Here is a 26,109-nt window from a genome sequence, read left to right as displayed (position 1 = left end):
ACCTAGCGTATAAGGGGAACCACTACTTCAAGGTCTCAGAGCAAGTGACGTCACCGATTGAAACGCTATTTAGCGCGTACCACCGCTAACTAAGCTAGCCGTTTCACATCCGTTACACCAGGACTAATAACCCAACATCAGTGCCCGACCTCACTCATGCCATTAGTCTAGCCTATAAACCATTACGAGTTAGGCCTAGAACAGAGTTCTGAGACTAGTGTAAATCAGCTGAATATGGATGATTCACACGGCTGTATAAACATGCATTTTATTGCTTGTAAAACGAGGGTACTTTACAAAGATATCACATGCCCTACATTAAATATTAAAAACACTTGTCAAAAGACAGTTGTCTACTTTATCATCTCCTCACAAAATACATGATACAAAAAAAAACATTGGCTCATTGACGCAACACTAGACATTTTGTGGCACAAACAATCATGCCTACACAATGTTCGGAGGTTGGGAAAGGATCGCAACATGCATCTTCTTAGTCTCATCAAAAATCCTTGCAAGACGACATTTCATCGAACTTCTACATGCAATTCTCCAGTCACAGAAGGCACTATATGAAACAGAAAGCACACATTCAAATGGCTTGTATCTACACAGAGGAATGAGTGATTTCCAAGTTGGCTTCCCAGGAATTTACAGTACCAAACCACTTTCTCTGTATCAATCCCAATGGTAAATTGTTATAAAGTTTAACTTCACAATGGAGACCCACATTATAAGATGATATAGTACACTGAATAAAGATACAAATAGGTTTGCGAAGTAAAATGCGTACAATGACAATCACCGAGCAACCGTTGTTGATATACATTAACGTAGTTCCACCTCAAAAAGCACAAGAAAAAGGCTTGAAACCCACCGTCTCAAACGGTCCTAAAATTGTTTATGTAGTTATTTGTAAGAGATACGATTAGCATTCCTGAAACATTCTTTTGTTTATATATAATTTGATCTCATAAATTAAGCTAATTGATTGTGCCCAAATTGGACTTAACTTCTTCCTACCAATGAGTAAGGCCCCAAAAAATGCCAATATCACTCCAATATCTAGTATAGTTTCAGTTATGTTCAACAATTTCCTTGAATATTCCAATAAGTGGCAGCTTTCTGAGAGAGCTATCCCTATGGTGCAATTCTCATATGAATACTTTTTCTACAAGTCCAAAACTTTGATGGAGAAATGGGCTAGGGACTAAAATGTGACAACCCTAAAAAAAAATTGCAGTCATGTTTTTCAATAAAATTATTAGGAAACAGCATGGTCTAACAGGAACTAATCCAGACCTTTTTTGAAGGGAATAAACCTCACACAAGGGGGCAGTTTCCTGGACACATATTAAGCATAAAATGACAAACTCAATTGCTTTCATAGAGGACTGGCTTGAAATCGAGGATGACCACACAATGTATTTTCATAATGAGCCAAATCTATTGGTTGTGTTTACAATGGAAATGTTGTGATCTATTCAATAAACACAAGAGACCAGAAAAATTGATGAGTGCGGCAGTATAGCAGGACCACGGCATCTAGTGGTCAAAACCTAGTACTTTCACACTACTTTATGGTAAATAATGCAAGTAACTTCAATGACTAATTTCTCTGAACAGGGGAGGGAATAAGAAGAAAAAAAACATCACCAGATTCATAGGGAATACATTACATAGTATGGAGAAGCAGTACTCCAAGCAGCAACTTCATACTACTTGTTAAAACATAGAGAACTGATATGGTCTACTGGTTGTTGGGGTTGGATTGGCATGTGATGTGTTGTGTGGTGAGTCTGCGGGTGGCTTTTGACAATGTTATTAGATTCCTCATGTCTTACTCATTAGTAGGAAGAAGTTTGGTCCAAATCGGATGATGGGAACTATATTTATTGAATATTATGTGAATCCTTGAATCCTATAAATAAAAAAAGAAATGCCAATTTGGGTGCAATCACTTACCTTTCTCAGAGATCAAATTAAGTTTCAACAAAATAATGTTTCAGGAATGTCAATCTTTCCCGTTGCCAATTACAGAAACTATTTTGGAACAATCTTGAGATGGTGGGTTTCATGGCTTGCTGAAATGGCATGGAATGACTCAGTCTGTACAAATCCACGCTCAAATGAAAATAGTTTTGTTTTTGGCGAGAATTATATCCTGCTTCCTTATTCAGCTTTTGACAGTAGCCAACATGTAGACCAACTGTTTATATGTTGGCTACTGTCAACATGTAAATAGTAGGTCTACATGTAGCTAGGTATGCAGAGAAAGGTAATCCAGTGCTGTTTCAGGTCACAAATACATCACAGCAACAGTCTTTACACAAATAATCCAGTTTCTCAGACCAATATTTTCATTCACTCACTCTCGCACATCAACAACAGAAAAAGTTTAAAAAGTGCAGATTAAAATTTGTTCAACCCAGTGTAATATGACCGATCAGCTGATACTAGTCTATGCCGCTCATCGGCTGAATGATTGAAAGCTAAGGCACTATCGTGGTCCCCCGAGCCGGCATCTTCTGGTGCGAAGACTTCTGCTCCTCTCCTATTTCAGTCACCATTGTGCCCACACAACTAGAAACACCAAAAAAAGATTAGGCAATTACAGTTTCATCATAGAAGATCAATGTAATCAACTATTTCAAAGTTGTGTGAGCATGACTATGCATCTCTTAATAATGAGCTACGTCTATACCTCTCTGTGTCTCTGAGCAGAGCCCTTGAGGCAGTGTCTCAGTGTTCCAGGCTGTTGCCTAGTTTCTGGCCCTCCTGCAGGGCAACCATGGCCAATCTCAGGTGCTCCCTAAGGCTCTGGATCTCCCGCTCGCTCCTGCGCTTCATACCACTCAGCTCCCCGTGCACCTCTTTATAACGCTCACAGGCCGACTGCTTCTCCTATAGGGGTAAGGGCACAAAGACAGAGGTTTATCAGATGGACAAAGTATACCTCTTCCACTCTGGGCAGACATACAATGTTGGGATGGACAGAAGAGCCTGAGGACTTGTTTCTTTGCTCTTGTGATTAACTTGGAGCAAGCAACCACACAAGATAGCTTTGCTAACTTGTAGATTAACATTCCAGTTTGTGTGTAGAGTTAAAGTAGTCTCCAGCTACACATTGTTTAAAAACAAAACCGACACGTGTGTACCTATGGGGAAAAACAGAAGGGGTTGGCAACCCTGGTCCTGGAGTGCTGCAGGCACTTCATGTTTTTTGATTGAACTGACTTGAAGACCAGGTGTGTTGAATTTAGGCAATCACCGAGCTGATCAATTAGCTCAGTTGGTCAGATGTGGTGCCTAATTGGAACAAAATCCTGCAGTACATCAGGAACAGGGTTGCTTAGACTGTTGACAACCGATAAACTATTTTGTCTCAAAATGTCACTCAAATGCATTGTTAGTTGTTGGCTAGCTAGCGAATTCTAGCCATATGAGCATAAATATGATATCAGTCAAAACAAAACATGGTATCAATAAGATATAACGAGCCACCTGTGATTCCCCACATGGCAGCTTGTTGTGGCTAATTACACGGTAACGGAATTATTCCGTTTTTTTTTTTTTCACTCTTTCAAAACTCTTAAATATCTTCTCCGAATTAAGATTCAAACATGTCTACAGAAAGAATGCGGTGTCAGCTATGACATGGCACCGTGAGTTTATTTCGGTTATTGAAGTACAGTAAGTGAAGTGGATTTACACCTGGTAACTGAATTACGATAACGAAATTACATCATGGTCCCTGGCCCAGCGCTGTCCAGGTTTGGCCGGTGTTGGCCGTCATTGTAAATAAGAATTTGTTCTTAACTGACTTGCCTAGTTAAATAAAACAATGTAAATAAATGTATTGTATTTGACTGCACGCTGTGTTCTACTCACTGTACTATCCAAACTTGTGAAATACGTCTGATGGGCCGGACCAAATCTGAACCTATCTGCAGACATTAACATCAAGACTAGGGTGGACTGACCAAATCTCGACATCCCTTGACGGTCGGTGCTCAGTGGGTGAGGATGCTGGTTACAGTTAATGGAAAGAGAGGGGGCTCATGGGTAGGTGTAAGTAAGAGCTGGGAGAGGTGACATTAACGAGAGAGAGCGCACGAGAGAGGGCTTGTCCAGACAGACATTTTTAACACGCTTGGTTTGACCACCAGACAAAGTAAAACAGTTATGAGCTGAACATAACAGAATTCCAGTGGAAGGGAAACAGTAGCAGGTGACTCAACTTGTTTGTGACTAGAGCTGTGGCGGTCATGACAGTTTGTCAGCAGGTTATTGTCACGCACGCTTAGTATCCCCAGGTCTCCAAGCTGCCTCCACCTGATGCGCACCTTTGCAAAATCTACATCTAATATAAATACATTGATTATACACTATCACAATAAATCCATTATTTATTTTAGTCAGGTCAAAAGAAACATGATATGAAGAAAATGTATTTCAGAAGAACAGAATACGAGTTGACCTACTGCATGTTATCTGGCTATCACACTAGATTTAGAGTTATTTGGAAATGTTAGTTGTGAATGATACAAACCTTAGAATGTCTTAGAAATCAAAACATGCATGATGTGACTATAGGCTATTGAGGATTTGAGAAAGTAGCAATAAAGGCTTGTGCTCTGTTCCTTGCCTCAGTCTGCACAGCTGTTCTCTCAAGTGATCATATTTTCACCCATCAGACTATTCTAAATTGAAGCTCGTCTTTACTAATATGTATAATTAGTTTAATTTAGAACGGCACATTATCAAATGGGAAGGAACAGGGGGAAAAGACAAGTCCTCTGTATGCACTTGAATAGTGAATGGAGGCTGCGCTCTTTCCCACCAGTGATGACGGATAGGCTACTTCGGTTTTATAGCAGAGCATGTGCTTATTATGAGCAGCTGAGAAATAAATATCACAACACTTATTTCACTCCATGATTCACACGGTTTGGGGCATGCTCTCGCTGAGCAACAGGTGATATTCTGCCCAAACTGTATGCCATGGGCTCCCCAACCCTGTTCCTGCAGCTACCCAGTACGCTGTATGCCATGGGCTCCCCAACCCTGTTCCTGCAGCTACCCAGTACGCTGTATGCCATGGGCTCCCCAACCCTGTTCCTGCAGCTACCCAGTACGCTGTATGCCATGGGCTCCCCAACCCTGTTCCTGCAGCTACCCAGTACTCTGTATGCCATGGGCTCCCCAACCCTGTTCCTGCAGCTACCCAGTACGCTGTATGCCATGGGCTCCCCAACCCTGTTCCTGCAGCTACCCAGTACTCTGTATGCCATGGGCTCCCCAACCCTGTTCCTGCAGCTACCCAGTACGCTGTATGCCATGGGCTCCCCAACCCTGTTCCTGCAGCTACCCAGTACTCTGTATGCCATGGGCTCCCCAACCCTGTTCCTGCAGCTACCCAGTACTCTGTATGCCATGGGCTCCCCAACCCTGTTCCTGCAGCTACCCAGTACTCTGTATGCCATGGGCTCCCCAACCCTGTTCCTGCAGCTACCCAGTACGCCATGGGCTCCCCAACCCTGTTCCTGCAGCTACCCAGTACTCTGTATGCCATGGGCTCCCCAACCCTGTTCCTGCAGCTACCCAGTACTCTGTATGCCATGGGCTCCCCAACCCTGTTCCTGCAGCTACCCAGTACTCTGTATGTCATGGGCTCCCCAACCCTGTTCCTGCAGCTACCCAGTACTCTGTATGCCATGGGCTCCCCAACCCTGTTCCTGCAGCTACCCAGGTAAAATCTGTTCGGGAACATCGATAGTAACATGTTTTCACAACAAAACATACTTGATAAAACTGTTGACAGTCCCTCTGCACGCTCGAGAAAGGAATAAAAAAGGAGAGAGAGCGTAGGAGATGGAAATGCATGGAAGTGAGATTCTGTATAGCTAAAAAGGTTGTGTTTCACCCAATTAATTATGAAAATATATATATTTTTAAATCCCCATTACTAGGCTATTCAAAATAGCCCTGCACAATCAATGAACCAACTGCAATGCCTAGGGCTAGTCATTCTCTCCCAGACTCATGGATAGAAATGTTGGAGAACAGCATAATGTAACCGGTATGTATAATAACAGTTCTCACACAAAGGTGATTACTCAAATGTGTTTAATTTTGGAGTATAGGCTAGAGCATTGTCTTTGGCACATCTGTTTGGTTTGATGGTTTTTTCTGCTATGCGTAATATGCAGTAGGCTATGTATTGTATAATGACACAATCAGAATTATAATTCAGCCTACGCGTAAGCATAAGCTCTAATATGCATATGGGGGTTTTGAATTTATCATCACCTTAGAGAGCTGTCCATTTCATTGTTAAGCTTTGAAAAAACATCCACAATGACCATGTTTTACACGGTTTCAACCTGCAGTTGAACTTTATCATCACAGTGATGTGAGTTATAAAAGTATAATAGGCCTACAGTTTTGATCATAAGTGTTTTATGTTACTTTTGACTGCATTTGCATTGATATTCGTGGTTAGAGGGACAATAGAGCCCTGAGCACCAGGCCATTAGGACCTGATGGTTGTTAGCAAGTTGGGTACTACCAAAGCACGTATAGATTGCATATCAGGAGATCGTGAATCAACAGTCACGTGGAATTTTACTGCGGTCATGACTGCAGGTGAGGCAGTAAAACGGTTACTGCAACAGTCCTATTTGTGACTTCCGATTGTCCATTATAGCAAATTCAGTTGCAGTAATTCCGCTATTTTTTTTGTAATAACGAGAATTAACCACATAATAATTCAAAAAACGTATGAGTAAAATCACTATAACTAATTGACAGGTCTACCATTACTTGTTCCTTACAGTGCATTCAGAAAGTATTCAAATCCCTTGACTTCTCCGACATCGTTACATTACAACCTTATTTTAAAATGCATTTTCCTCAATCTACCCACAATACCCCATAATGACAAAGCAAAAACAGGTTTAGAATTTCTTTGCAAATGTATAAAAAGAAAAAACCTGAAATATCACATTTCCATAAGTATTCAGACCCTTTACTCAGTACTTTGGTAAAGCACCTTTGGTAGTGATTACAACCTCAAGTCTTCTTGGGTATGACACAAGCTTAGCACACCTGTATTTGGGGAGTTTCTCACATTCTTCTATGCAGATCCTCTCAAGCTCAGTCAGGTTGGATGGGGAACGTCGCTGCACCGCTATTTTCAGGTCTCTCCAGAGATGTTCGATCGGGTTCAAGTCTGGGCTCCTTGAGTAGCTCACCCAGACAGTCAGAGACTTCTCCCAAAGCCACTCCTGCGTTGTCTTGGCTGTGTGCTTAGGGTCATTGTCCTGTTGGAAGGTGAACCTTTGCACCAGTCTGGGGTCCTGAGTGCTCTGGAGCAGGCTTTATCAAGAATCTCTCTGTACTTTGCGCTGTTCATCTTTCTCGATCCTGACTAGTCTCCCAGTCCCTGCTGCTGAAAAACAGCCCCACAGCATGATGCTGCCATCCCATGCTTCACCATAGGGATGGTGCCCAATTTCCTCCAGAATTGACACTTGGCGTTCAGCCAAAGAGTTCAATTTTGGTTTCATCAGAGAATCTTGTTTCTCATGGTCAGAGTCCTTAAGGTCCCTTTTGGCAAACTCCAAGAGGGCTGTCATGTGCCTTTTACTGAGGAGTGGCTTCTGTCCAGCCACTCTACCATAAAGGCCTGATTGATGGAGTGCTACAGAGATTGTTGTCCTTCTGGAAGGTTCTCCCATCCCCACAGAGGAACTCTGGAGCTCTGCCAGAGTGACCATCAGGTTCTTGGTCACCTCCCCAACCAAAGCCCTTCTCCCCCGATTGCTCAGTTTGGCCGGGCAGCCAGCTCTAGGAAGAGTCTTTGTGGTTCCAAACTTCTTCCATATAAGAATGGAGGCCAATGTTCTTGGGGACCTTCAATGCTGCGGACATTTTTTGGTACCCTAATCCAGATCTGTGCCGCGACATAATCCTGTCTCGGAACTCTACGGACAATTCCTTCGACCTCATGGCTTGATTTTTGCTCTGACATGTACTGTTAACTGTGGGACCTTATATAGACAAGTGTGTGCCTTTCCAAATCAGGTCCAATCAATTGAATTTACCACAGGTGGTCTCCAATCAAGTTGTAGAAACATCTCAAGGATGATCAATGGAAACAGGATGCACCTGAGCTCAATTTCGAGTATCATAACAAAGGGTCTGAATACTTAAGTTAAATCCATTTTTTATTATTTGCAAAAAAAAAGTTTTTGCTTTGCCATTATTTATTGAACCTTTATAAGTCAGTTAAGAACAAATTCTTATTTACAATGACGGCATACAATTATGGGGTATTGTGTGTAGATTGATGAGGATTTTTTATATTTTTTAAATGTTCAATCAATCTGACAGCCTAATCAATTTTAGGCTGTCAGGTAACAAAATGTGGGAAAAGTCAAGGTCAAGGAATACTTTCCAAATGCACTATGTCGTGGCTGAATCAGAATTAGTTGGGTAACATAGATAAGATGTTTTATTTACATAATGCTTGTGTGAGATATTTGTCATTAGGATGTTCTCTTTTGGCAGTTGCATTTTCCTCTCTTCTCCAGGGCTTAGTCACTAGGGGCCCAGAGAGGGGAGAGGTCAGGCTTGTCTTCATATGTCAATGTATCTGTTAAACCATGTGATGCTATGGAGAATATCAGAAGGGGAGGAGGACAGAATGGAGGCTTGTCTTCTTATGGGAATGTGTCTGTAACTATTGTATGTCCCCTCTGAGGTTGCCCTTATCTTGATCTAGTATATGACCTAAGAGGCTCACTGTCTTTTCTGATCATGTCCAGGAGGGGGTGTATTTGAGATGGGGGTATCTAGAATTGACAATTGATATATGCCATTGGTATATGCCATATGGTGAAGCTCATATAATTAAAAGATGGATTTATAATATAACTCTGACTTGTGTGGTTTGCTCTCTCAATGTTTAGTAATACAGGAAATTACCACAACAACTGTATGAACTTTCATTATCTTCCCTGCTCATGAGGGGAAAAAAAAATATATCTTAGTTTTTGGTAATGAAACTACAAAGCAATATTTCCTAGATTTACAGAAGGTAAACAATTTCTCCAAAATGAAACAAAGTGCTGATATTAGTTGGCAGGGGTCTTTACTTCCATATTGTGTTTTGATGCATTTCTAATACCTTTTAATACTTCTTCTGGTAGATGTTTTCTAAGACTCATTTTCCATCTGTTTATCCACAAATCAAAGCCTTCACTTATGCCACATTTTTAAATTGGAAAATGGTTGAAAATGTATCAATAGCTAGGTTTCCATCAAATTGGCGACGGATTGTCATGTGAATATTCAAAAATATGCATAAAACAAGAGTATGCACATTTTCCCCATCAGAGGTGCTTCCATCAAATTGACTTGTGGATAAAAGGCTGTGTGTGCGTGATGACATAATGCACATAAACATATATTTTGTGGTACCGAATAAAAAATACAAGTTAAATGAGTTTCCATCACATTTTCAACTCTACTGATGGTTCTCACTAAAAGTTTTTGCGTTATATAGCGAGTGTACCCACTCTGGTATTGGCAAATGCACTCAAGCCAATAGCTCGCAGATGACCCTAAATGATGAGATTATTATGGATAAAAAAGTGAGAATTTCTATTTGTCAAACAACAGCAAAGCATCGATGATCATGTCACCAGAACAAGACTCTCAATATTGGAAACAAGCATAAAGCTCAACACGCATTTTCACCACCCTTTGAAGTACATCATTTATTTAATCTGTAATCTACTAAACAGCATGCTTTCCTACTAAACAGCATGCTTTCCTACTAAACAGCATGCTTTCCTACTAAACAGCATGCTTTCCTACTAAACAGCATGCTTTCCTACTAAACAGCATGCTTTCCTACTAAACAGCATGCTTTCCTACTCAACAGCATGCTTTCCTAATAAACAGCATGCTTTCCTAATAAACAGCATGCTTTCCTAATAAACATCATGCTTTCCTAATAAACATCATGCTTTCCTAATAAACATCATGCTTTCCTAATAAACAGCATGCTTTCCTAATAAACAGCATGCTTTCCTACTAAACATAATGCTTTCCTAATAAACATCATGCTTTCCTAATAAACATCATGCTTTCCTAATAAACATCATGCTTTCCTAATAAACAGCATGCTTTCCTAATAAACATCATGCTTTCCCGATGAGTCGTAGTAGGAAGACCACACAACGTCATCCCGACTCCAGGTTTACTTACATATCACAGCAATATTCGCGCATAAAAGCTTTTCCACTGACGTTTCTTGCGTCATTTTACCGACACAAAAAGATGCCACCTTGTCTAGTGTATTTTGTTGTGTCGACATTTGGAAAGTTTACCAAAAAATGTTGTTTTCCATCAGGTCAGTCGTGAATGTTTTAAAAATATTTTTTACTCACATTGGCTGGAAATCTGGTTTATGCATTAATTTCCCAAAAATATAGATTCTTATCTTTCATTTGGTGCTTATGGGTCCTTTTACATGGACATGCCCCTAGTCTTCTGACCGGTCAGAATTATAATGCATGTCTTCTGGCCATATCAATAGACACACATCATTTGTGACGTTGTCAGCCAACCCGTCTACAGATTAAAACATTAGACCTTTATGCCTGCACACAAATACACAGTGAACCAGTACCGTGTTCAGGAACTGAAGTTCGTTCCTCAGACAGCTGATCTCCTTGTGCAAGTACTGCACCTCATTCTCCTTCACCCTGAGAAGAACCTGTGACAAAACATCATATTATTACAAGCTAACAAGAGTGATAAACCCAACATCTAAGACACTGAGCAAACAAATAGCAACTGTCCATAAAAACCTTATTTAGAAGAAACATTTACTCTGTCGAAATTGACTACAAAGTGTAAATAGGATGATTTTGGTCATAAAGTCAGTCTCATCCAAAATAGAGTTTTGTGAGACTTGTCGTCGTAACCGCAACTCAGCGTAAACGAAGGTTGGGTTTGTTTCAATCCTGCCCACATCTGGTAATCATCAATTCGGAGTACAGTAGCACGCAACCCGATCGTAATGCCTGTGGCAACTTTGGGTTCACTAGTTGGGGACCATCGGTAAATTACACCATGTACATGGAAAAATATGTTAAAGTCCAATAGCTCCAAATTTCAGTGACTTAACCTCCAAATATAAATTGTATTAATTCAACTAGCCCCGGAGGTAGGCTATCCATAGTCAAACCAATTTTGCCACTGTCGCACAATAGCCGACTGAAGCTAAGTGGCAAAATAACTCACTCTTCCCACCTGCGAACACACACACACATATCAAACCACAACCCAAAACAACTCTCGGTTGAATTTAGTCATGGCCACTAGCATTTCTTAAATGAACCAAATCTAAAAACTAGGCCAAATCAGGAAGTGCAGTCACCCTTTAACAAATTAACTTGTGTGTTACAAACACCTTTGGTGTCTCCATGGGGCACAGCGTCCAACAGGGGGCAGTGTGTTTCAGTGTACAGTCAATGATGCATTTATGTAAAGATTCACACCACACGTTCAAGGCATTGCCCTACATAGTAACCAACTGCACGCTGCCTTTCATAATCCCTTCCCTTTCTATTCAAACATGAGAAGTGCCCCCTATGTCACTGTTGTAGGTAGAGAGGCTTATGGTTGAGGGGCTCTCTACATCTTATCTCCTCTCCTCTTCCTGACCCACCTCCAGCTCACAGGACGGCCTGTCCTGGTTGTTATGGGAAACGCCCTCCGACCCCTGGCCCGTGACGATGGAGCGCATGCGGCTGATCTCCTCTGTCAAACGGGCCTGTAGGTCCTGAAAGGTGAAAACATTGACAGTATTTGAGCATACTGACAAACCTCTGAATGTGTCATATGGATAGGCATTGCTTGTCTATAACAGAAAAGTGTTAGGGTAGAGTAGGCTAAATGCACAGGACCAGCTGACCTCCAGACTCCTGGCTCACCTGGTTCTCTTTCCTCAGCTGCTCCAGCTCGCTCTCCTTGCGAGTAATGTCTTTCTCCCTCTCCCCGTTGCTCTGCTCAGCCCTGTTCAGCTCCAGACACTTCTGGGAGTACCTCTCAGACAGGCCAGACAGCTCCCTCTGCAGGGCCTGGGTCTCTAACCTGAGGGGACGAGAGAGGATAAAAACATTTCATTTATATAAACTGTATATTACAGTAAATACTATATTATGCCAGAGATTAAAAGCAAAACTGGAGACAATACTGGTATTCTGTAGAAAACATGACACACTGCACTGGCTGTGCACAGTCAAAACAGTAGCAGCCATGTTGTGTTTACATGGAAGACCATTACATGAATAACACAGTCTTTCAAAAAATCTAACTGTGAAAATGGTGGTGAGGGTGGGTGTGCTTTGTTCTGATGAATTCTGTTTTAATTTTGGTACAACAGTGGTTTGGTACAAACATTTTGGTACAACAGTGGTTTAGATGGAAACCTCTGCCCACACCTATTAACCACAAATGCAAAAAGAAAATCATAATTGACACACACACGTAATGTCATGTTCATTAACATTGTATGCGCAACAGATCCATTGACCTTTTGCACATCGTTACAGCCGGAATTTGAAATAGATTAAATTGTGTCACTGGCTTACACACAATACCACAATGTCAAAGTAGAATTATGTTTTTAGAATTTAACAATTTAATCAAATATGAAAAGTTGAAATGACTTAAGTCACTAAGTATTCAACCCCTTTGTATAGGCATGCCTAAATACATTCAGGTGTAAAAATGGGCTTAACAAGTCACATAATAAGTTGCATGGACTCAGTGTTTAATATGGTTTTTGAATGACTACCTCATCAAATACTATTATCTGTAAGGTCCCTCAGTCGAGCAGTGAATTTCAAACAGATTCAACAACAAAGACCAGGGAGGTTTTCCAATACCTCGTAAAGAGCACCTATCGGTAGATGGGTAAAAAAACAAACATTGAATATCCCTTTGAGCATGGTGAAGTTATTAATTACAATTTGGATGGTGTATCAATACACCCAGTCACTACAAAGGATACAGGCATCCTTCCTAACTCAGTTGCCAGAGAGGAAGGACACCTCTCAGGGAATTCACCATGAGACCAATGGTGACTTTAAAAACAGAGTTTAATGGCTGTGATGGGAGAAAACTGAGGATGAATCAACATTGTAGTTACTCCACAATACTAACCTAAATGACAGAATGAAAAGGAAGCCTGTACATCAAGGGTGATCAATGGAAACAGGATGCACTGGAGCTTAATTTCAAGTCTCATAGCAAAGGGTCTGAATATTTTTGTTTTAAAAAATGCAAAAATGTCTAAAAACCTGTTTTCGCTTAGTCACTATGGGGTAGTTTGTGAAGAGTGCTGAGAAACATTTTTTTCCCCTTCCATTTTTAGAAGGCTTTAAAACTTATGGCTTGAACCCTGCTAACGGGATCGATATGACAACAGCCAGTGAAAGTGCAGGACGCCAAATTCAAAACAGAAATCTCATAATTACAATTCCTCAAACATAGAAGTATTTTACACCATTTTAAAAGATAAACTTGTTAATCCCACCACAGTGTCCGATTTCAAAAAGTCTTTACGACGAAAGCACACCAAACGATTATGTTAGGTCTGCACCTAGTCACAGAAAAACACAGCCATTTTTCCAGCCATAGAGAAGTCACAAAAAGCAGAAATAGAGATAAAATGAATCACTAACCTTTGATGATCTTCATCAAATGACACTCATAGGACTTCATGTATGTATTGTTCGATAAAGTTCATATTTATATACAAAAATCTGAGTTTACATTGGCGTGTTGTGTTTAGTAGTTCCAAAACATCCGGTGATTTTGCAGAGAGCCACATCAATTTACAGAAATACTCATAATAAACATTGATAAAAGATATAACTATTATGCATGAAATTATAGATACACTTCTCCTTAATGCAACCGCTGTGTCAGATTTCGAAAAAGCTTTACTGAAAAAGCACACCATGCAATAATCTGAGTACAGCGCTCAGACAACAAATCAAGCCATACAGATATCCGCCATGTTGTGGAGTCAACAGAAGTCAGAAATAACAAATATTCGCTTACCTTTGATGATCTTCATCAGAATGCACTCCCAGGAATCCCAGTTCCACAATAAATGTTTGATTTGTTCAATAAAGTCCATCATTTATGTCGAAATACCTCCTTTTTGTTCGCGCGTTTAACCCAGTAATCCAAATTCATGACGCGCGAGCAGACGAAAAGTCAAAAGGTCACATTACAGTCCGTAGAAACATGTCAAACAAAGTATAGAATCAATCTTTAGGATGTTTATCATAAATCTTCAATAATGTTCCAACCGAACAATTCCTTTGTCTTCAGAAATGCAATGGAACTCAAGCTAACTCTCACATGAACCCGAGTGACCAGCTCATGCCACTCTGCCAGACCACTGACTCCTTCAGCTCCCATTCCCCCCTCCTTCACAGTTACAATGCTTCTACACCTGCATTGCTTGCTGTTTGGGGTTTTAGGCTGGGTTTCTGTACAGCACTTTGAGATATCAGCTGATGTACGAAGGGCTATATAAATACATTTGATTTGATTTGATGCATCAAACAAGGTTCTAAAGACTGTTGACATCTAGTGGAAGCCTTAGGAAGTGCAATTTGACCCCATAGACACTGTATATTCGATAGGCAAAGAGTTAAACGACAAACCTCAGATTTCCCACTTCCTGGTTGGATTTTTCTCAGGTGTCTGCCTGCCATATGAGTTCTGTTATACTCACAGACATCATTCAAACAGTTTAAGAAACTTAAGAGTGTTTTCGATCCAATACTAATAATAATATGCATATATTAGCAACTGGGCCTGAGTAACAGGCAGTTTACTCTGGGAACCTTATTCATCCAAGCTACTCAATACTGCCCCCAGCCAACATAACAAAATGTGGAAAAAGTAAATGGTTTGAATACATTCCGAAGGCACTGTACATGTACAAATTACCTCGACTAACCTGTACCCCCGCACATTGACTAGGTACCGGTACCCCATGTATATAGCCTTGCTATAGTTATTTTATTGTGTTACCTTTTATTTTATTATTTACTTCAATTCATTTAGTAAATATTTTCTGCATTGAACTGCATTGTTGGTTAAGGACTTGTAAGTAAGCATTTCACAGTAAGGTCTACACAGGTTGTATTCAGTGTGACAATTTTATTTGACTATAGCATGATCAGAGCATCTGCTAAATGAACTAAATAGAAATGTATATACAAATTAACAATTGTAAAGCATGCTGAGTATTATTCTATTGAGCTCCACCCCAAAACAAGGCCAATAATAATACCTAGTGTGCTTTGCAGTTTATTTTGGTATGTTCATTTTCACTTATACATTTAGGTCATTTAGCAGACACCATTATCCAGAGTGACTTGCTCAACTAGCATATCACAGTCATGGCAAGTGAAATGTTTTTGTCCCCCTTACTGAGAACGTTGTTGCTGTTCGGGTCGGCTAACTGCAAATACATTTTTGTATTTTTAAATACATCTATTTTAATGACATACATTTAAAAAATAAAGGTATTTTGTAGTTTATTTTGATATATTGACCTTCATGGCATTTTGTAATTGTATTTTGCCCATCCCGGACCATAGGCTTAGTGGTAAAATGCACAGGAGGGGATACTTCAGGCAGAGCTAAATTCAGTAACCTGTAAAATGTTTGTGTTCGTATTTCCAACAGTGCAGTAATATCTAACAATACACACAAATCTAAAAAGTAAGAAATATTAGGATGAGCGATGTTGAAGTCCGGAGTGTATACCGTGCATTCGGAAAGTATTCAGACGCCTTTACTTTCATCACATTTTGTTACATTGCCTTATTCTAAAACGGATTTTAAAAATACATTTAAAAAATCCCTCAAACTACACACAGTAGCCCATAACGACAAAGCAAAAACAGGTTTTTAGATATTTTTGGGATGGTTCCAGGTTTCCTCCAGACGTGACGCTTGGCCTTCAGGGGAAAGAGTTGAATCTTGGTTTGATCAGACCAGAGAACCTTGTTTCTCATGGTCTGAGTCCTTTAGGTGCCTTTTGTCAATGGCAACCCGGAACATGTCCCAGATCGTGTGATCAGTCTTTAAGCAAGGATTCCGATTGGTCAGATCAGCAGTGAATAGACCTTAGCACGGGTACTTCCTGTTTGAGTTTCTGCCTATAGGGAGTAGCAAAATGGAGTCGTGATCCAATTTACCTAAGGGAGGTCGGGGGAGGGCTTGTAGCCCTACCGAAAAGGGAGAGTAACAACGGTCGAGTGTTTAAAGTGCGAGTACTGCAGGTGATGTGTTGATAGAACTTCGGTGGCATTTTCCTCAGATTTTCTTTATTAAAGTCCCAGCTATAATAAATGCGAACTTGGGATATGCGTTTCCAGTTTGCGCAAGGACCAGTGTAGTTCCTTGAGCGATTATGCAAATACATTTTTGGGGGGGGAAAGCAACATCGTCACCAATTTTTTTTTGCATCCATCTGACCATGCAGACTGCAAAGTGAGTGGAAAGAAAGTGCTTGTGACTAAATTATGGTACAAAGGGTGTACTATGCATGTGAAGGTGTGTGTAAGGAATGGGTTGTGTTTTGAGCACTCACTGCTGCTGTGTGCGTAGGGTCTGTGTGTTGGCACTCCCTCCACCAAGCCTCTTTGCCTTCTCCACCTCTCTCTCCAGCTCCTCCTTGTGGGCCTTCTTCAGTGTCTCCATAACTAAACCACAGAGAGAAAGGGGAGGATGTGATGAAATGCTGTGGTGTTGACTGTTCCATTCTGACGTCACACGCCTCAAACAAAAGTCCTTGAATTGGGGTGCTATAATGACATCGATGTACAATTTTGACCCTTGACCCCATGATCCTCTGACCTTGTGCTGTGTCCTGGGTCTCCTCCCTCAGCACCCGGTCCCTGTCCCTCTCCAGCTCACGGGTCTCGCGGGCATGCTGCTTCTGCAGCTCCTCCAGGACCTGTTTGTGGGCCCGCTCCATGGCCTGAAGGCTGCGGCCGCACGTTGCCTCCCGACCACAGCTACCTCCCCCCACCCTCCCCCCACCACCACACCCTCCTCCCTGCAAACGCTCCAGCTGCTGCCTCAGAGACGCCACCTGAGTGTCACAAAGGTAGAGAGGCGGTAAAGCTCACTGAAAGAAAGGGAGAGGCGGCGGGGTATGTAATTACTGGGTTGGACCGAACTGACATGCGAGTAGTGAAGGGGGTGATTTGAATGCCATATTCCATGCAGTCATATCAATCCCACACATCAGGTCATGTGTCTCAAAGGGAATGTTAGGGACTATATGGATCATAGACAAAAGGGACAGCGCAAGGAGTAAATTAATCTGGATCAGATTCCAGCAACCCCATGATATGATTGTATGGTCTGCACGAGTACTAAAACTACCCCCGTGAAGACACAGTAGTCAACAGCACACTATACAATGTTATCACATGACACATCACTCATGAAATGATGGAATGAGACTTTCAGCAGTGTTTCCACTATCGACATCTGATAAACTCAGTTCTAGAACCAGAGAAATGTCTTACTTTATTTTTCCGGGCAAACCGGTATTGCTAACTAAGCCCCTATTACACCCTCCTCCTTGGTATTTTGAAGGCTGACAGAGTCAGTATTACTGCAGAGAGCCTGATTACCATCCCACATGCATAATAGAGCAAGCCTAGTGTTAAAGAGTTCAACTTCATCTTTAGGTGAATCATCTAGATGAAGAGTAAATTTGCATTTATTTATTGTGTTTGCAAATTGAAAAACATCTCCACGCACTACCTCCCTCTGCAGCGCCTCATTGGCTGGATGGCTGGACCGTGAGCCCATTGGCAGTAGTGACCTCATCTCCTTTAGTGGCAGCCGCTCAAACTCTGCCCACTTTTTCTCAATTTCCTCCTCTGCTCTTATCCTGGGGTCTGAGCCTACACCCGGCCCTTTCCTCGACAGCACCTGCTCCCATGTGCTACTGGTCACATCTCTGCTCCTCTCCTCCTGCCATTGGGCGTGCTCCCTGCCCTGCCCCTCTCCTGCCTCTCTCTGAGTGGCTGGCAGAGGGCTGGAGGGGACGGGCACTGGTGACAGCTCAACACAGTCAAATCGGCGTACAGAGGAGGTGGTGATTTCTGATCCGGCATCACCGTGGCGAGAAGGTGGTCTATGAGTGGAGGCCAAGGAGCGAGAGTTCTCCTTGTCACTACTACCCTCGGGCAGTCTGGAGGAGAGGAAGGACAGGGAGAGACCAAGTCAGACAGAGAGAGCGCGCAGATTGATAAAGTGACAGTATAATATGGCTGTGGCCGTCATTACATTTTGTCAGCCAGTTATTGTCATGCAAAAGACTGCCTGTCTCACGGTAATTGACAGTTAATTAACAAACACATTTAGCATCTCCAGGCCTCCACACATACAAGCCACTGATGCAGACCTTTAGAAAATCTAGATAAAAATAATGTCATAAATCAACATACACCATCACAATAATCCATTATTTATTTTAGTCTGGTCTAAAGAAACAAGTTAACAACATGTATTTCAGGAGAACAGAATAGGAGTTGGCCTACTGCATGTTATGCCTGGCTATGCTCCATGCCATAGACTTGTTCATTAGCCTGACAAGATATGATTATAAGTCCTGTGCCATCATTTTATATTATATGATTTTATACTTAGAATAATATAATTTAACTTACCTGAATAAAATAGAAAGTATATTTTTCCCCATTCGGAACGAGTGCGCATATGAGCTTAAAAGCGATCATTTGAAACAGGTCCTATACACTAGATTTATAGTTATTTGGCAACTTTAGTTGTGAATGATACAAGCATTAGAAATCAAAACGTATATGGGCTACATGATGTGACTACAGGCTATTGAGGATTTGAGAAAGTAGCAAAAAAAGAAAAAGGTTTGCAGTCTGCTCCTTGCCTCAGGCTGCACAACCGTTGTCTCATCAAGTGAGTATTCTATAGGCTAGACCAATTAGGTATCAAATATATCTTAAATCAGTTTTTAAATGTTTTTCTGCCATGTGTAACATACAGTAGGCTATGTATTGTATAACAGCTCAATCAATTTTATTTCATGGTTTTTGTTCCGGCTTGGGCTCATATAGGCCTATGCATAAGCTCAAATATGAGTATGGGTGTTGTGAATGAATCTTAGAAAGCGCTGTCCATTTCCTTGTCTTAGGCTTTGAACCAACATCCACAACGACCATGTTTCACTCTCAGTTTCAACCTGCTGTTGAACTTCTTTCTTCAAATTGATCATCACAGTAAGGTGAATTTTAAAAGCATGAGACTGTTTTGATGATTAGTGTTGGATGTGACTTTTGATTGCGTTTGAATTGCTGTCAGAGTGGTTAGAGGGACAATAGAGCCCTGAGTACCAGGTCATTAGGACCTGATGGTTGTTAGCAACTTGGGTACTACCAAAGCACATCCCAAGTACATAAGAGGAGATTACCATGACTCAACTGTCACGTGTAATTTTACTGCGGTCATGACTAATGACTGCCGGTGTGGCGGTAATATGGTCACCGCAACAGCCCTATCACACAATATCACTACATAAAAGAAATCCCTGGTGATTCACTATGTAAGCAACATAACATTACAAATGATTAATGAGACAAAGTAATCCACAACTGCCCAAGGACTTAGTAGCCCACCTGTACACCAGTATAAGAAAACAATAGGCCTCTTTATGTGACTTGTGTATTTGCCAGCTGGGACAGAGGGAGGAGGAACTCACTGTGTAAGGTCTGGAGAGCTGCTGGGCCGAACACTCTTCCTCAGAACCTCAATCCAGTTCCTCCTGATCCCTGCAGTCATAGCTGACAGTGTGACAACTGCCTCCCTCGTCTGACCGACAGAGAGTAGAATAAGAAATGAAAGGGTGTGGTGAGGGGAAGAGAAGGAGAAAGAGATCATTCAAATACCTGTCACTCATCCTCACATAACATAGAAAATACACTGCTCAAAAAAATTAAGGGAACACTTAAACAACACAATGTAACTCCAAGTCAATCACACTTCTATGAAATCAAACTGTCCACTTAGGAAGCAACACTGATTGACAATAAATTGCACATGCCGTTGCGCAAATGGAATAGACAACAGGTGGCAATTAGCAAGACACCCCCAATAAAGGAGTGGTTCTGCAGGTGGGGACCACAGACCACTTCTCAGTTCCTATGCTTCCTGGCTGATGTTTTGGTCACTTTTGAATGCTGGCGGTGCTTTCACTCTAGTGGTAGCATGAGGCGGAGTCTACAACCCACACAAGTGGCTCAGGTAGTGCAGCTCATCCAGGATGGCACATCAATGCGAGCTGTGGCAAGAAGGTTTGCTGTGTCTGTCAGCGTAGTGTCCAGAGCATGGAGGCGCTACCAGGAGACAGACCAGTACATCAGGAGACGTGGATGAGGCCGTAGGAGGGCAACAACCCAGCAGCAGGACCGCTACCTCCGCCTTTGTGCAAGGAAGAGCAGGAGGGGCACTGCCAGAGCCCTGCAAAATGACCTCCAGCAGGCCACAAATGTGCATGTGTCTGCTCAAACGGTCAGAAACAGACTCCATGAGGGTGGTATGAGGGTCCGACATCCACAGGTGGGGGTTGTGCTTACAGCTCAACACCGTGCAGGACGTTTGGCATTTGCCAGAGAACACCATGATTGGCAAATTCACCACTGGCGCCCTGTGCTCTTCACAGATGAAAGCAGGTTCACACTGAGCACATGTGACAGACGTGACAATCTGGAGATGCAGGCAGCAGAACGTTCTCCACGGCAACATCCTCCAGTATGACCGGTTTGGCGGTGGATCGTCATGGTGTGGGGTGGCATTTCTTTAGGGGGCCGCACAGCCCTCCATGTGCTCGCCAGAGGTAGCCTGACTGCCATTAGGTACCTAGATGAGATCCTCAGACCCCTTGTGAGACCATATGCTGGTGCGGTTGGCCCTGGGTTCCTCCTAATACAAGACAATGCTAGACCTCATGTGGCTAGAGTGTGTCAGCAGTTCCTGAAAGAGGAAGGCATTGATGCTATGGACTGTCCCGCCCGTTCCCCAGACCTGAATCCAATTGAGCACATCTGGGACATCATGTCTCGCTCCATCCACCAACGCCACGTTGCACCACAGACTGTCCAGGAGTTGGCTGGGAGGAGATCCCTCAGGAGACCATCCGCCACCTCATCAGGAGCATGCCCAGGCGTTGTAGGGAGGTCATACAGGCACATGGAGGCCACAAACACTACTGAGCCTCATTTTGACTTGTTTTAAGGACATTACATCAAAGTTGGATCAGCCTGTAGTGTGGTTTTCCACTTTAATTTGAGTGTGACTCCAAATCCAGACCTCCATGGGTTGATAAATTTGATTTCCATTGATCATTTTTGTGTGATTTTGTTGTCAGCACATTCAACTATGTAAAGAAAAAAGTATTTAATAAGAATATTTCATTCATTCAGATCTAGGATGTGTTATTTTAGTGTTCCCTTTATTTTTTTGAGCAGTGTAATTGGAACAGTGAAAAACACACTCACCTGTATTTGAAATCCATAGTTCTTCTCTACATCAAACTCAGACACTTTTACACAAGACTTCAGGTCAACCTCCCCGTCCAGATCATCCTTCTGTAAGACACAGTTAGGAACAAACGGGTAAGACTACAGACACATATCAATAACTCACAATGTATCCCTAAGACAATTATTGCAATAGTCAAAATAGCTTTGAAGCCATTGAAAACGTACCTCCTCCGCCCCAGAGTCTCTGTAGTACCTCAGACCAGCATCGGTCAACACAAACCAGTGCTTCTTCCACTGCAGACAGACAAGCCACCAGTTAAACCAGCACTATTCGACCAATCCGACACATTAATGCACACAAGCAGCTAAGTGACAGTTCACAGCCAGACATCATTCAAATCAAGTTAACATGGACCAATGAAACCTATGGAGTACACAGTGTTTAAGACATTATGACAAGTATAATAAGAGTGCTTAAAGTGATCTATGGGTCATCTGAGTGTTTGTACTGTGAATTCAAAATGAGTTCAAACACATAACATACAAACCTAGCACACAGATGATACAATGAGCCACAAGCTCATGAGGACGTTTCATACTCAGTCTTATCCTGCTAGAACATACCGGTTGTGCCTGCCTGGGCACACCAAGCTATTACTGGGATAACACATGGATAGTCTGCAGCTATCGCCTTACGCACAAGCTTTCTCATTAGGAGAGAGGGAAAGAGGGCGAGAGAAAGGAGGAGAGGAATCCAACAAGAAAGCAGAAGGGAAGAGAGAAAGAAAGAAAGAAGAAAACAGATAAACAAGTGATACATGACTCCTGACTAGATAAGACAAGAAAGAAAGTGATAAGAAATGAAGAAAAATTTGACTTCACCTCTCCATTCTCATCCAATTTTGACATCCATCCCTTCTTGAAGTTAAGGAGGTCGGGCTACAAGGAAAGAAGACAAAGTGTCAGGTTAACGGAACCGTTTTGAAGAAGTGAGACAAACACAAAAGTAGAACAAAGGATGCCAGTGTAGGATGTTCACAATACAAAGACCAACAGGCGTTTCATGCAGTTAGTGCACCATGGCAAACGCCTACGTGTACATTCAAATGTGTGAGGACATGGAAGTTGAGGGTTTTTAGAAGTGTTAAAGGCAACAACAACAACAACAAAAAGCACACCTTTGGGTGATGAGAGAAGAGAGAAAAAAAAGATTGCTACGGTAACAGTAATATAATCAACGTAGACATGGGGAACTAGAGCAGAACACCATGTAGAGAGATTTGCAAAGTCATTACATCTACAGTCAGAATGAGACCAGAGGTTTCACCATCTACATCACTAATACTGTAACAGCTTCTAGGGTTCAAACATGGATTATAGATTTAAAACTCAGACTCATGTGTTACTGATATTTAACCACTGCAGCCTCAACTATTTCTAGGAATCCTTTCAGTTTGAGGGTGGGGGGAGCAGGGGGAAAACCTGTGAGGTAGTTTACAGAGGTGATCCTGGATCAAGATTAGGAAACTTATTCCATCTACATTCCTCAGTGTGGGTCTTGATCTCCTTCAACCCTTCATCACTGCCTGTTCTCACTGTAACTCATAAGTTGTCACGTTGTAACCACCACTGTGCTTTGTTCCAGCAAAACCATTACAAGGTCTGAGGAGCATTAACAGACAGATGTATGGTTACAGCATGAGGTAGACTTAGAACGACCTTCCCATGAGTTGACTAATGATAATAAAATGTGTCATCGTGGTAACTATGAGCATACTGGTGTGTGTATGTGTGTCTCAAAACATTTACCCTACAAATGCTTTAATATAGTTTTGAAATGAGATGCAATAAACTAATAGTTGGCAACAACAGGAAACATTGTTGACAAGCTGTTAACATAGACGTTTTTCGAAGTGCCAGGATGAGGATGACCCACCTGCACACAGAAGTATACCCTTAAAAACACTTGCTTATTAATTTCAAGGGATAAACTATATGTTGTTTGAATAATCATGCATTTATAGATTCCTCAAAGGCCAATTACAAAGATTCTAAATTATAAGGGATCTAACAAAACAAAACGATTGGGGTGAGGTGTTCGTTTGCACATGCAAACAGTCAACATATGGAGCTCAATGTTGCTCCAATTCAATTGACACTTAAGAACTGTAAACAATTAGATAACCCTAATGCGCTGACATAAATACAATACGCATACATTTTTCATTAACCCTGGCAGCCCTTGGCAATGGCATAAATTACAGCCACAGGTACGCAAAAAACAACGTGATGTATGGAAAAACTATTAAAACGAAGAATTAAAGGCCACGAAACACAAGAATACAGACACACCCACTCCCCGAATTAAAAATGTAACCATTTTAACCCCAATGTTCCATGTTGCCTAGTGGTTTCCGCGAACAATTAAACATTCTTGCAACAATGTCTTGCAACACCGTTCAGTTATAGGCTCAAAAAAAATGGAAATGTAATTTAAGTCGTGGCATCAAAGGCACAAGAGCAAACGTACCGTCATGTTCGTAGGACCCAGGAGGCAGTTGAGAGAAAAACAAGTAAACACTTAAATAAAAAATATTGTTGCAATAGCCTACTCGTCCAACAACTTTATTTTGTACCAATGTGATCGGGGTTGAATAATTATTGCTTCAGTTTTCTACCTGCTGACACGTTCGCTTAAAAACTTGTCTGCCTAGCAGGAAGGCTAAAAAATAAAACAAACCCCGCCATTTCTACCCATCTTTGGTCGGTGAAACGTATCTTATCGATCAAATGTATTTCCCATGGACTATTTCAACAGAAACTGAAGATCATAGACGTCGTTGACACATACAACTCTTGAAAGACACAATTTCACAACTTTCCTGCCGTTTGTTACGATGTTTTTCGTTCTACACTCTCGCCCTGTTTACCACTTCCTGGGCAGATCTGTAAGAATCGTTTGAGCAAACAAGCTAACCAATCAAGTGATCAGTAGGCTTCTCAGAATACTTGAATATTGAAATATAGACTGTACACTGCCAAAAAAGCAACCAATGACACCTACTTCCAGACCACATAGCTTCTACTAAAATACACATCAAAGCATTTATGACATTCCTTAGATGAGTAGCTAGATTCTTTATGCTGACTAGGTCAAATCTTGGAAGGCTTAGGAGGTTATTTTACGCCGATTCTCATGCAAAACGTTTATTAAACGGCAGCAAAAGGTATCACACGGGAGGGACTTACCTGCATTTGTCCAATATAAACTATCGTTTAAGTTGCAAAACGTTCCCAACGGTTTGGACTAACGATTACACCCCAGGCCAAGAATTTGAAACACATGCCCCACCAGCCACTGTAGACAAAGCTCATTCTATGAAATCCCAGTAGGGTTCAGGTGAAAGAAACAGACCTACAACCCACCAGCATACTTCAAAGTCTGAATTAAATTTAGGAATGTTAAAAGAAAGCATTGAAGTCACACTGCATTTTAATTGATAGAGCAGGCATATACCAGTTTATCACAACTTCTTGAATTCATAACCTGAATAAATAGACCGATATGTGTTTGTAACATTGTAAACAAAAGACTGCATGCAGGAGGAAAACATTGTAAAACGAAACATTCAGATTAGATATACCGTACACTAATAAGCGTGTGAGTAAATAAATACTAAATGTTGACATTATTCAAAGCAGCAACGGGGCAATAAATATTAAAGCCAAAAAGCCCTTCTATAATAGAATCGGAGAAGGAAGTTTGGATGTGGGCAGGTGAATGTGCACTCTGGCCTTTTCTAAATTGGATTTGCTCAACTTCTGCATCCTCTCTCCTCCATCCTCTCACCTCCCTTTGAAAAAGGTAAAGGGTCATCGAGGAGAGGCAGTGTAGAGAGGGAACGTGTAGAATGTAAAAAACAATATGTAGTATATTGTTTTTAAACATGTGCATGCTTTTCTCCTCTGACAAAACGAAAGCTGGTTCAAAGGGGGTGTGGCAGATTTCTAATCATCTCTGCAAAAGACTCTGGTAGGACACACATGACTATCCTCGATGAAAGGTGGCTATCGAGAAGGACACTCTTCCGTTCGCCTAATAAGGAATTGACATCTCCTCAATCACAACGGTTTCCGGATCACGGAGGAGAGAGGATGTAGGACAGACTTTTACCCAAATGAGAAAAGGCATATAAATGCCATGCCCTTTAATAGAGGAAGTTTAGTTTATGTAAACTGAAGGAAAATTAGTCTGATGACCTGTGTACATAGGACACCTTCTGCATTAAATTAGACAACCTCCATAAAACAATGTACAATTTGATACAGGCTACAGAAGGCACACACAAGTAGACCTGTACCTGCATTTGTTCCAAGGAAGAGCTATGTTGTGCCCTCCATGGACTGGCCTCCTCCTCTATAGTGGGGCTGTAGGGCCTCTGTGAAGGAGGAGATTGTAATT

At 41.6% G+C, this 26,109-nt stretch overlaps 1 protein-coding gene across 3 annotated transcripts; it reads right to left on the bottom strand.

Moving 5' to 3' along the window:
- Positions 1 to 252: 252 nt before the first annotated feature.
- On the bottom strand, positions 253 to 24,603 carry LOC109893466 (TRIO and F-actin-binding protein). Of its 3 annotated transcripts, none has more exons than XM_031834306.1 (13): positions 24,178 to 24,603; positions 22,530 to 22,586; positions 21,873 to 21,941; positions 21,663 to 21,752; positions 19,868 to 19,977; positions 17,890 to 18,325; positions 16,972 to 17,209; positions 16,706 to 16,817; positions 12,012 to 12,171; positions 11,747 to 11,860; positions 10,703 to 10,789; positions 2,705 to 2,904; positions 253 to 2,583 (listed from the first exon to the last, which is right to left on the bottom strand). In XM_031834306.1, exons 1-12 carry the CDS (start codon positions 24,181 to 24,183, stop codon positions 2,743 to 2,745), a joined length of 1,641 nt encoding a protein of 546 aa, XP_031690166.1. In that variant the 5' UTR covers positions 24,184 to 24,603; the 3' UTR covers positions 253 to 2,583; positions 2,705 to 2,742. The 3 variants fall into 3 exon arrangements, with proteins under 3 accessions (XP_031690166.1, XP_020342284.2, XP_031690167.1); XM_020486695.2 differs by having other exon boundaries at positions 17,893 to 18,325; positions 24,178 to 24,602; XM_031834307.1 differs by lacking the exons at positions 22,530 to 22,586; positions 24,178 to 24,603 and adding an exon at positions 22,196 to 22,499.
- Positions 24,604 to 26,109: the final 1,506 nt, after the last annotated feature.

Source organism: Oncorhynchus kisutch, linkage group LG10, assembly GCF_002021735.2.
Source record: "Oncorhynchus kisutch isolate 150728-3 linkage group LG10, Okis_V2, whole genome shotgun sequence".
NCBI classification, from domain to species: Eukaryota; Metazoa; Chordata; class Actinopteri; order Salmoniformes; family Salmonidae; genus Oncorhynchus; species Oncorhynchus kisutch.
Note: the sequence above shows the minus strand (reverse complement) of the source record. Positions and strands in the feature narration are given on the sequence as shown.

Excerpts from the sequence above, each read along its gene's own strand:
- LOC109893466 (XM_031834306.1), bottom strand. Across the intron at positions 11,861-12,011 it reads AGCTGAGGAAAGAGAACCAG|GACCTACAGGCCCGTTTGAC; the intron begins GTGAGCCAGGAG and ends TTCACCTTTCAG. Across the intron at positions 10,790-11,746 it reads GGCCGTCCTGTGAGCTGGAG|GTTCTTCTCAGGGTGAAGGA; the intron begins GTGGGTCAGGAA and ends GTTTTGTCACAG.